Genomic DNA, 11383 nt, shown 5'->3' with positions numbered 1-11383 from the left:
TCCTGGAGTAAGACCTTGGGTGGAGCCCACAACATCCTTATATGTTTATCTATGTGTTAGGTAGCATGATAGATACCATTGTGATATATGATATGCTAGTTGATTATGTATGTGATATGCATGGAAAACCCCGGGGGGAGCCCGTGAGAGTTGGACATAAGACCATATGGGGGATCCCATGGCATTCCTAGCTAAAGACCATGTGGGGAGCCCATGACACTTAGGTGTAAGACCATGTGGGGGAGCCCATGACAATCCTAGCTAAAGACCATGGGGGAGCCCATGACACTTAGGTGTAAGACCATGCGGGGGAGCCCATGACATCCTTATATGTTTGTATGCATGACTTATGTGGTATATATAGCTTTTACAACTAATATGATATGCCTTATGTGGTAGAGATAGCTTTTACAGCTAATATGATATGTGTTATGTGGTGGAGATAGCTTTTACAACTAATATGATATGCGTTATGTGGTAAAGATAGCTTTTACAACTAATATGATATGTGTTATGTGGGTGTGTGTGGGGTATGCTCTGGGGGACTCACTAAGATTTGTGCTTACGGTTTACAGTTTATTGTTTCAGGTATCATCGGTTTGGAAAGAGAAGGGCTCGGATTGATCGCAGTGCACCCGCCTATGATTTCCGCAATGAATGATTTTGGGATGAACTCTGATAAATGTATTACTTAATGATGACTTGAAATGTTTGAAATAAATGGTATCAATGTCTTAGCTATATTAAAAATGAAATTTTTACCCTTGATTTTTGGGTCGTTACATGTGCGTACTCCCATTTACGCGCAACGTAGAGCCGAAGACCCCCGTCGCATGCTTAGCCAGTAGTACGCCCAGCATAGGGAGTTGTACGCCCAACATACTCGCTGAGTGTTGACTTCGGTTGACTTTTGTTGACTTTGCTGATTTTGACTTTTAGGTCAAAATTTAGGGTATGGACCTAGGGAAGGATAATATGGTCCTTTTTGCCATTAATGGGCTTAGCTGTGGACTTGGACTCGTGATATGGTTTTGGGCCTTAGTTATTAATTAAGGGTAATTTATTTGGTTGAATAGGCAGAGTCTAGATCCGGCAGTTCGGGTGCTAGGTTTTCGTGTCATCAGTATCAGGTGAGTCTCCTTACTCACTCTTACATGTGTGGTAGGATAGCTGTATTATTATGACCAGCTGGGTCTTGCTGTTATGTTGTGTTATGTATGCTATGTTATGTGCTGATATGATAATTGCTTAGCTGGGGATGCTATTAGCTAACCGGGGTTGCAGATAACCTCTCGAGCATGATGTTAGCTCAACGGGACTGCTAATAGTCCCAGGGTTGCAGATAACTCATAGTTGTTTATTTATGCTGAGTTATATGTGATATCTTAGGGAACTCACTAAGCTTTGGGCTTACAGTTGTTGATTTATATGTGGTAAGTACTTCGCAGGACCGCGGGAAGGCGAAGGTCTGATTGTAGACACGCACTGGGATTTTATTACTGGGATATGATCTTTTATGTACTCTGATAACTATGATACTTGCGGTTTTGGGATTGACTTGTACTTGATGTTTGATTGTGAACTATGTTTTTGGAAGTCTTAAAAATGAAAATTTTGGTCTAAAATTTGAGGTGTTACAATTTGGTATCAGAGCCCTGGTTTGAGGGATTTGGATGAACCTATGGGTGATTCCAAACTCAAACTGAGGGTTTGAACATTTTTAAGAACTTAACAAGAAATGAAGACTTTTACAGAAGGAAAAACCCAAAGAAGTTGTGTGTACAATCGACCAGCGCTCGAGCGGCAGTTTCCCAAAATATCTCATTGTTATTTTTAAGCATAAGTGTTGTATTATGAGCAGTTGGAATTGCATGCTAGCTAAGTGTAGGCTAAGGAATCTTGCTGAAACAATATGTATGTTGCCTGGTTAATAATGTCTTAACCTAGGAATTTATTCCTTTTGAGATCGAATCTGCCTTAATTATTTGTGTGGCGTATGTCTTATAAGTTGTACATAGTTAGGATTTTATAGCCTTAGAATGTCTGATTTGGCCTTTCTTCCTGTTCCTTGTCTGGTTGTGGATTTGAGGTAAGATCATTTATTCGAATGTTTATCGAGTCTCATACTATGTACAATTGGCATACACGAGACAAATAGCTAGGGCAACGGAGATCCCGTGAGGTAGAGCAGTGATGGGAGTGGTCTAGAACTAGTATCTAGATGTATGTTGAGGTTCTCACGAACCAGTAGGACGATTTCATAGTTGTTATGAAGAGGTAGAGTTCTTGGGGTCTCGAGGGTGCGACCCGAGACGAATACAAATTGATGTGAAAGGTAGTATTGGGCCCGTACTACTGAAAACATCGGATCCGAATACAGATAGTAGTCAAAACCTATTAAAAATAGTCAAAATATAATCGTGTGTCGGAAAGTCACTGTTCGACGAGACAACACATGAAATAGTAGTCAACGACTAGTAGATAGTAGTCAAAACATATTAAAAAGTAGTCAAAACATGATTGTCTTAAACATACCCGACAGTTTAGGGTATGTTTTAAACCATAACGAACTCCCCCATGCAAACCTGATTTATATAAAACCATTAGTTAAACACTAAATAATTATATTATATTTAGTAATTAAATTGACATATACCTGTTCTAGGTATCCATGGTTTCTACCACCCACAACCATTCCTTTGTTACTTTATCGTTGTCATCTTTTTCAAGAAAACCCTGATTGAAAACATATAACAAAAGGGCTCTAACACGGTCCTCGATTGAACACGCATAAAATCGATCGTTCATTATAAGGGCATCTAAATAAAAAATGAGTAATGTAGTGTCCGTGCGATGTAGGAAGACTCGTGACCGAAAGGTGTCAACATCGTAACATTGCGTATAGAAAGTGATGAATTCGAATGTTGATCTTGGACACCGACCTATGTGAAATCCGGTCACCAAACAAAACTCCTCTAGACTGAATGACTACCTACACCGAGAAATATGAAAATGTACACGCTCTGCCGCATCCATTTCTAGAGTCGGCCGCATCTGATGAAGTAACAACCATGAATAAAATTGATCGTTCGTTATAAGGGCATCTAAATCAGAAATGAGTAATGTAGCGTCTGTGCGATGTGGGAAAACTCCTGACCGAAAGGTGTTAACATCGTAACCTTGCTTATAGAAAGTGATGAATTCGATTGTTGATATTGGACATCGACCTATGTGAAATTCAGTCACCAAACAAAACTCCTCCGGTCCGAATGACAACATACGTCGAGAAATCTGAAACTATATACGCTCTAATGCATCCATTTTTGTAGTCGGGCGCAACTGATGGAGTAACAACCCATGAATAAGTATCTTATCACCCGCATGTACTGGTACATCCAACCAGTGACCGAAGCTAGTTGTCGCAAATAAGTCACGACGTGATCGGTCTAAACGTCTAAGCACTTCATGTATTTTATGACATGGAGCTTTGACCGATACACTTGCAATCATTTGTTTATTTGCATGTTGAAAATTAAAAAAACAATAAAAATCACTAAATCATGTTATAAACCAAAAAAAGTATTAAAACCTAAACACACATAATAATACTTAATCGATTCATATACAATGATTAGATTGTATACAATAGCAAAAGAAACATAATAATTACCTGAGAGATAATTTGTTTGGACTTTCTATATACTACATATTTAAATAGCGAAAAACACATAAAATATCATTTGTATTTTATAAAGGTGTAATGAGAAATCATATTTTATCACAAAACGCCTATATACAACTTACTCCGTATTATTCTTTCTTTTGAAGACAAATTTCGTTTATAATATCTACACCTATTGACATTGCTTTGTATTTACTTTACATTGCGAACAATAACAATCTACTGTGGTTTCTAATCAAGAAATTGATATATTTTTCAAAGTTCAATGGTGTAACGAGAAAAAATTATTATACCTATTATCTAATTAGCACAATTTATAATTATACAAGAGAAAAATGATAATAACAACTTGTACAACTTATATAGCTTACATTAAAATTACAAAAAAAGAAAAAAATACCAAAACCGTAGGTTTCATAAGAACCTACGGTGTAGCACTCAATGCACAACATTGTATATTCCGAGCTGACGGACCCGAAAGAGTAGATGGTCCACCAAACAGTTGCCCAATGACCTCAAATGGTAGTAAACCGACCGTTGACCATAGTCAACCGACCGTTAACCGTAGACCACTTAATTATTTACGGTTTTAAAGACTATTTTTAGATAAATGCTAGTTTTTAGCTAAAGACTAATAGATAATTAAGGATCTATTTATTTACATCCAATTGGTTAGCGATAAATATAAGAAAATATTAATAGATTCGTTAACAACATGCTTATGTTTAATATTCATATTTAATATGATATTCAAATACCACTAAAACCCACAGGTTCTCCAAAGTTCTATTTCGTTTTTAGGGTTTAAGGGAAGCAAAAGGCCAACACTTCTCCTTCTGCAACAAGCCATGGCTCCAGATGCTTCGGATGCTCTTGCAGGTTCCATGAAAGTTTAATATATAGATATTATATTGTTTATACGCCTTACTGATCTTCAATACTATTAATTTCAGTGAGGCAGAAAGTTCAACAGTTTCTGAATGCCGCTGTTACCGGAAATCTCGACTTCTTGAAGAGTGAGTCCTTTTTTCGTGGATTTTCAACGATATTCGTTGCTATCATAATCGATCGTTCCATGAAATTGAGACAATTGCAACTATAGCGTAACTTCTCTCGGAAATTACAATACTTATTGCTCCATGTCTCGTTAACTCGCAAGAGCAAAATTGCTATTTTGATAGAAAGTGCAAGTTAGGGTATTGTTTTGGCAAATTTTTAGGTTAAACTGTCCATTGCGATTGTTGCAAAGAGTTCGCTTTGTAATGTCATGGTGGATACTAGACGTTTGGTTAATAATTTACTATTTTCATTGATTTTTTCTTCTTTTGATAGGTGTAGCAGCACAATTGGATGATGGAAAAGGACTATCAAACACGGTGGCAGATATTAAGGATGCAAATAAACGTGGAGCTCTTCATTTTGCTGCAAGAGAAGGGCAGACTGAAGTCTGCAAGTACTTGTTGGAAGAATTGAAGCTTGATGTCAATACTAAAGATGAGGATGGTAATTTCTTCTGTTACTTAAACACATGATAAATATGGCTTTGTATTGAAATATTGATTTCCATATTGCTGCATTGTTTCAGGTGAGACCCCTCTTATTCATGCTGCAAGACAAGGGCATACCTCCACTGCCAAATACCTGATTGAACATGGTGCTAATCCTGCACTATCAAGTGAATTAGGAGCTACAGCTCTACATCATGTTGCTGGAATAGGTGAGCTGTTTTTTAGTTCTTACTATCTTATTTACTTTATTGAGAAACTTTTGGGTTGAATATATGCAACTTGATGTTTATAGGAAATATTGAGTTAATGGAGGCTTTGCTATCCATTGGTGTTGAAGTTGATTCACAAAGTGATGCTGGAACACCTCTTGTTTGGGCTGCTGGTCATGGGCAACAAGATGCTTTAAAACTCCTACTAAAACACAAGGCTAATGTAAGACTTTATTGATGACTTGATAACAATCTTATTCAACTTCTTTATAAGCCTTTTTTGTTGTATGTATGTTATGTATATATAATGTTATAAAGATGTGGTGAATGGTGATTGTTTTGCAGCCTAATATTGAAACTGATGATGGCATTACTCCTCTGCTGTCAGCTGTAGCTGCAGGCTCACTTCCATGTTTAGAGCTACTAATTCAGGTTCATGTTATTGAAGGAGTAAATGTTTTAATTATCATTTTATTATGATATGATGCTGCAATGTTGTTGTATCTTAAACTTTTGGTGATAACAATACAAACAGGGAGGTGCTAGAGTAAACATTACTGCTGGTGGAGCAACCCCATTGCACATTGCTGCTGATAGTGGCAACTCAGAAATAATCACATGTTTGTTAAAATCTGGAGCTGATCCCAATGTCACTGATGAGGTCAGTCAAAAAACATACAAAGTGACAAAAAAAATTATATAGAATAACTCTTTTAATTTCTTTTTATATTAGGACGGTTTAAAACCAGTACAAGTTGCAGCTGCAAGAGGTAATCGTGATGCTGTTGAGGTGCTTCTTCCTTTATCATCTCATGTAAAAACTGTTCCAGATTGGAGTGTTGATGGTATAATCCAACATATGCAATCTGAAGTTGCTAAGGAACAACAGGTAATTAATCAATTAATTATTTGAAAATCTATTTCTGTTTTGGGATTTATTATATCAAATTTTAGAGTATTTGAATTTTATATATTCAGGAAGCCGAAAGAAATACAAGAAATGGTAACTTGTCAAATGATGCTACAGTTTCAACGAAAGAAATTCCTGAGGTATGTTAATGTATGTACTTTTTTATTGCAAAGTATTGTTGTATTTATTTATGATGTATTTTGGACATGTTTTGAAAGGTGACAATGGAGGCGAAGAAGAAAGCGGCTGAAGCGAAAGCAAGAGCTGATGATGCTTACAGACGAAAAGACTATTTAATGGCTGTGGATGCTTATACTCAAGTACACATACATGCACTCTGTTTGAGATTAAATATAATAAATATAAGTCAACAATTTGAATTTTTAATTTTTTTTTTCTGATGATGATGAAAAAACAGGCTATTGATTTTGACCCGAGTGATGCTACATTGTTTTCAAACCGGAGTCTTTGTTGGATAAGACTTGGGCAAGCTGATCAGGCATTTACAGATGCACAAGCGTGTAGGGGATTGAGACCTAATTGGGCTAAAGCTTGGTATCGAGAGGGTGCAGCTTTGCGTTTGATGCAGGCATGTTTTTTTTTTTTAATTTAAAATAATAAAATAAAATAACAAACTTTGAGATTAAATCATTGTTTCTCTTTTTCTTTATAAATGATGCAGAAGTTTGATGAAGCAGCAAATGCATTTTATGAGGGAGTTAAGGTTGACCCTGAAAACAAGGAGCTTGTTCAAGCTTTCAGGGAAGCAGTTGAAGCTGGAAGAGAATTTCATGGTACAAACAAGGAAAAGTAATTTTGGGTGCATTGAAATTGTTTGGCTTGTGTTGTAAGTTAGTTATAAAAAGGGATTTCTTTATTTATAACCTTTTAGACTTTTTTTTTTTTTTTTTTTAATACTTGTGTTATGGTGGTAGTTAGTAAAGGATATTGGGATTTGGGAGGGTGTTGAGATTTTGTACATTTCAGTCAAGTGAGAAGTGAGTGGCCTATTTATCATCTATATTGGATTGGATTGGATTGGATTGGATTTTCTTTAGACACTAAGTCTATTGTTGATGTCAAGGTGAATGGGTGGTTGCATCTCATTTCATACTAAATAACAGAGGGGGATATAATGGTAATATTTTGTTATTCGTACTGTAAAACTGAGCCTGAACAGTTTTCAAATCATTCAGGCCTACCATTCATTCAACACTAAATCAAACTGTAATAAGTACAATTCTCAAAGTTAAATGACATTGTGCTTTTAAAAACCTCATATTCAAATAAGTCCTTTTATATATATATATATATATATATATATATATATATATATATATATATATATATTCTGATTAAGCCATAAATACCGGTTTAATTATTCAGTTAAGGTCTAATACTGGTTAAGTTATTCAATTTTGGACAATTTTTCAGATTAGCCTTTTAATCTGAAAATTGTCTAAAAGTTAATAATTTAACCGGTATTCGGGATTTAATCAGAATATATATATATATATATATATATATATATATATATATATATATAGAGAGAGAGAGAGAGAGAGAGAGGCTTTATAGAAGATTTCTCTTGATGTAAAATATTTACATTTGCATCTCTGTTGCTCCCTCTCCCGATATCGTATTTGCACACATGTGTGTGTGTGTTTTGTGGTTCTATATTCTCTCCGGTTAGTCAATGTTAGGTTTGAAAGTGAAAGGGGTGGGGAAAATGTAAGGGGAGGTTGTAGTGGGTTTTATTTTTTTTAATTGAAAATATTAATAACAATATTAAATTAAATGAAAAATAAAAACATAAGGGTATTATGGTCAATTCAGTTTTGGTATGGACTAAGTTCGCAAAAAATTTGTCATTTAGGTGAAGCGTTGCAAGTTTAAACCAAACGAAGGACAGACCGAGTTAATTTTTGAAATAGAGACTAAATGTGTTTTTAGTCAACCTATACAAGATAAAATTCGTGTAATTTATCCTAAAATAAATAAGTAAAAACTTACATTTAGGAAAATCTCTTATAAAGCCCATGTATTTTGACATCATATTCAATTAAGTTCCTTTATTTCTTTTTTCTGATTAAGTCCCGAATACTGGTTAAAATATTCAGTTTTGGACAACTTTTCAGATTAATCGGCTAATTTGAAAAATTGTCCAAAATGTAAGTGTTATTCAAAACTTAAATCAGAAAAAAAAAGAATAATATCAAAGACTTAATTAATTGAATATGATGTCAAAATATAAAGACCTTATAGTAAAATTTCCTAATGTTAATTCCCGGGAATATGTAAAACTAAATAAAGACATGAGAAAAAGTATTACACCCTCGAGTATCGACATCTACAACAAACATCAAACAAAAAAGATACAGCCTGCTGTAGATGGAAGTGTTTCATGCATGAACATGAACATACATGATACAATATTATGGTTTAAAATTCAACTATACCTCCCTATCATGTGTTAGAAAGGCTAAACTCAATGCATAACAAACAAAATTTCAATTTATCGTATACAACCCAAAAAGACACATCTTCTTTCTGGTTCATTGGATTAACAAAAGAACAAAAGGGTAAACAAACAGCTCTTCATTATCTAGAAATACGCTTCTCTTTGTGTGATCAAACATTCAAGGATTTAGATCCTTGGTTTCTCCTTCTCATGATCTTGGCATTCAACTTCTCCATGAACTTTTCATTACCTCTAAGTCTATTCTTCACATATGAAGTTCTTGCATCATCAACTAGCTTATCAGCTTTTCCAGCCTCCTCAATCAGCCCAAATAATGTCCTCAGACAATCCTTCCTGTTCTCCTCACGATGTTCAAACCTACAAAAAAAAATAGAACACATGACGAGGGTATTTTCGTCTTTTACTAAAAACAAAGAAATATGAGCATTATTACATTACCTCTCACTGGTTATTATAAGTTCATCTTTCCCTGGATTATATCTTTTCCCAACCAATTCCCTTAGTCTCCTGAACTGATTCTTTGAAAGCCCAAGCTCTTTCACAGTCACACCCAATTTTGCTTTTCTGTTTTTCGGGTGCCATGAATCGCCACCTGGAACGAACACAACCCGTGTTTGCCACCTCAGCACAGGCCCTTCACCCGGAGGGTCGTCTTCATCCTTCTTCTCTACCTTAGATATATCATCAAACTTTGGGGGACCCGCTTCTTCTATCTCCTTACTATGTCTCATGAGCATATTATGCTCAAACTCCTGATACATCTCATAACCTTGTTCAGCTTCAATCTCTCCACTTTCAACCATATCTGCTATCTCATTGTATTTCTCTTCCACCAGTTTCTTCAAATGATCTTCATAACATTTTTTCATAAAATAAGTAAACTAATTTTATAGTTTATAGTTTAAGAATGTGAATGAATATACCTGGGAGGAGATTTTCCCACATGAACATGTCTTGTAGTATCTGCTCACACTCTTTGGTGTCTTTAATGTAACCATTATCAGTAGCTTCTTTGATCATGCCTTCCCATTTTCTGTCATCCATGTAAAAGAACTCATTTTTTGTCATTCGTTTTGTTACAATGTCTTTGGCGCTATACAGATTATCAATCTCCTCATCTGTTTCATGTATTTCTTCAAAATCTGATTCGAATTCTTTATCATTGACACCATCAATTGGGCGCATTTGAAACTCGTCCAGTAGTTCATCATCTGTGTCTGCATGCTTTCTTGCCATCTTCCTCCGGATTATTGATTCAAAAACAGCAGGCAGAGCCTCTTCATCTTTGTCATTAAAGTACTTCTCGATCTGTGTTTTCAGCTCTGAAACAAAAAAAAAAAATCAATTAAACAACTTGTCCTAAATTTATTCGAACTACAACATAGATTAAGAAATCCAGTGTTTGAAGTGACCCTTCAATTCTAGCTATTGTTGTGATAGATAATGGGAATGAGTGTCTTTACTATTTTGAATACAAGAGAACCTATATAATGAACGATTTGAAATAAATTTCATGGAATAATAAATCAAATCATGGACTTCATATAGCTGCACAGAAAAGCAAAGGAACCAGTTACAGAACTCATGATTTTACCAAAAACAAAGCTTACAGTTTACTAAACCAACACAAAACCAAAATAGGGTTAGTGAATGTAGTTCCGGTGACCCCTCATTTAGGTGTTAAGGTACCTTTATTGCTGACATCCTGGACGTCTAGTTCCTTCGTTGGCGGTGGAACAATGCTGCTTGTTTCTGAAGGAGGGTTCAATTTGTCTGTGGGTGGATTCTCATTTTCGGTTGAAAAGAATCTAATCTTCGATCGAAAGCTAGTCAAGGGTGTGTTAATGATTTTCGGATTCGATGTAAAAGATGATTGAGGAGAGGTTCGGAGATAATGAATAGGGATTTTGTTGAGTAAAGCTCGTCTCATGATTTAGGGTTTAAGAGAGGTTTCCTGATCGGAATCGGAGTGATGAACGAAGGTGCGCAGTACAATAAGACCAGGGCAAGAGTTCTTAATTTGTGAACATTTTACAGATAGGTCCTTAAATTTACACCTAAATTGCAGTGCAAGTATATTATGGTTCATTTTGTGACAATTATTGAAGACATGAGGAGTAAATTAAAGGTTTGGTCCATGTGGCTACTTTTCCAAGTTTTGAAAAATTGATACGAGTGCCGAGTGGTTTTAAAGTTTCATAATACATTACAAAGTATTAAAAAAAAAAAAATCACTGCACAATTCTTTATGGGGTTTTCTATAAGGCTGGAGGGAGTGGTGCCATCGAAACCGCACTCTCTCCCCCGCCACATAAGCGCCATGTCAATTTATACCACACAAGTGTGGTTTCTTGCCACACCAAGGGGGTGATGCCACACTTTTATTTTTTATGTTTTTTTTGTTTTTTTGTTAACTATTTTAATTTAATAAAACTTATTTTTTAATAAAAAAAACATAATTTTAAAAAGATAATATTTCATTAATTAAAAATACAAATACCATACATTACTTAATTTAAAAAAAAACCTAAAAATTTAGAAAAATAAAGTAGAAACATAAAACCTACAACTTAAAAAAAAAACACACACACA

The 11383-nt window shown here is 35.1% G+C and overlaps 2 protein-coding genes across 2 annotated transcripts; one reads left to right on the top strand and one right to left on the bottom strand.

Moving 5' to 3' along the window:
- Window positions 1-4442: 4442 nt before the first annotated feature.
- On the top strand, window positions 4443-7366 carry TPR10 (ankyrin repeat family protein). The gene is made up of 12 exons (XM_079078906.1): window positions 4443-4561; window positions 4636-4698; window positions 5015-5185; window positions 5268-5399; window positions 5483-5622; window positions 5745-5831; window positions 5935-6060; window positions 6133-6288; window positions 6378-6449; window positions 6528-6629; window positions 6728-6898; window positions 6992-7366. Exons 1-12 carry the CDS (start codon window positions 4531-4533, stop codon window positions 7121-7123), a joined length of 1383 nt encoding a protein of 460 aa, XP_078935032.1. The 5' UTR covers window positions 4443-4530; the 3' UTR covers window positions 7124-7366.
- A 1305-nt stretch (window positions 7367-8671) lies between these two features.
- Window positions 8672-10810, bottom strand: LOC145159861 (uncharacterized). The gene is made up of 4 exons (XM_079078905.1): window positions 10481-10810; window positions 9715-10113; window positions 9230-9641; window positions 8672-9148 (listed from the first exon to the last, which is right to left on the bottom strand). Exons 1-4 carry the CDS (start codon window positions 10719-10721, stop codon window positions 8941-8943), a joined length of 1260 nt encoding a protein of 419 aa, XP_078935031.1. The 5' UTR covers window positions 10722-10810; the 3' UTR covers window positions 8672-8940.
- Between the last annotated feature and the right edge of the window lie 573 nt (window positions 10811-11383).

Source organism: Lactuca virosa, chromosome 2 (genome assembly GCF_052849685.1).
Source record: "Lactuca virosa cultivar CGN04683 chromosome 2, Lactuca_virosa_CGN04683_v6, whole genome shotgun sequence".
NCBI lineage: Eukaryota > Viridiplantae > Streptophyta > Magnoliopsida > Asterales > Asteraceae > Lactuca > Lactuca virosa.
This window is presented reverse-complemented; position numbering and strand designations above follow the sequence as displayed.

Bases quoted from the DNA above. Each gene is read 5' to 3' on its own strand.
- TPR10 (XM_079078906.1), top strand. From the start codon at position 4,531: ATGGCTCCAGATGCTTCGGATGCTCTTGCAG. The intron at 5,400-5,482 runs GTGAGCTGTTTT...TGATGTTTATAG, and splicing joins ACATCATGTTGCTGGAATAG to GAAATATTGAGTTAATGGAG. The intron at 6,899-6,991 runs GCATGTTTTTTT...TAAATGATGCAG, and splicing joins CAGCTTTGCGTTTGATGCAG to AAGTTTGATGAAGCAGCAAA.
- LOC145159861 (XM_079078905.1), bottom strand. From the start codon at position 10,721: ATGAGACGAGCTTTACTCAACAAAATCCCTATTCATTATCTCCGAACC. The intron at 10,114-10,480 runs GTACCTTAACAC...TTTTTGTTTCAG, and splicing joins CCAGGATGTCAGCAATAAAG to AGCTGAAAACACAGATCGAG. The intron at 9,149-9,229 runs GTAATGTAATAA...TTTTTTTTGTAG, and splicing joins CTTATAATAACCAGTGAGAG to GTTTGAACATCGTGAGGAGA.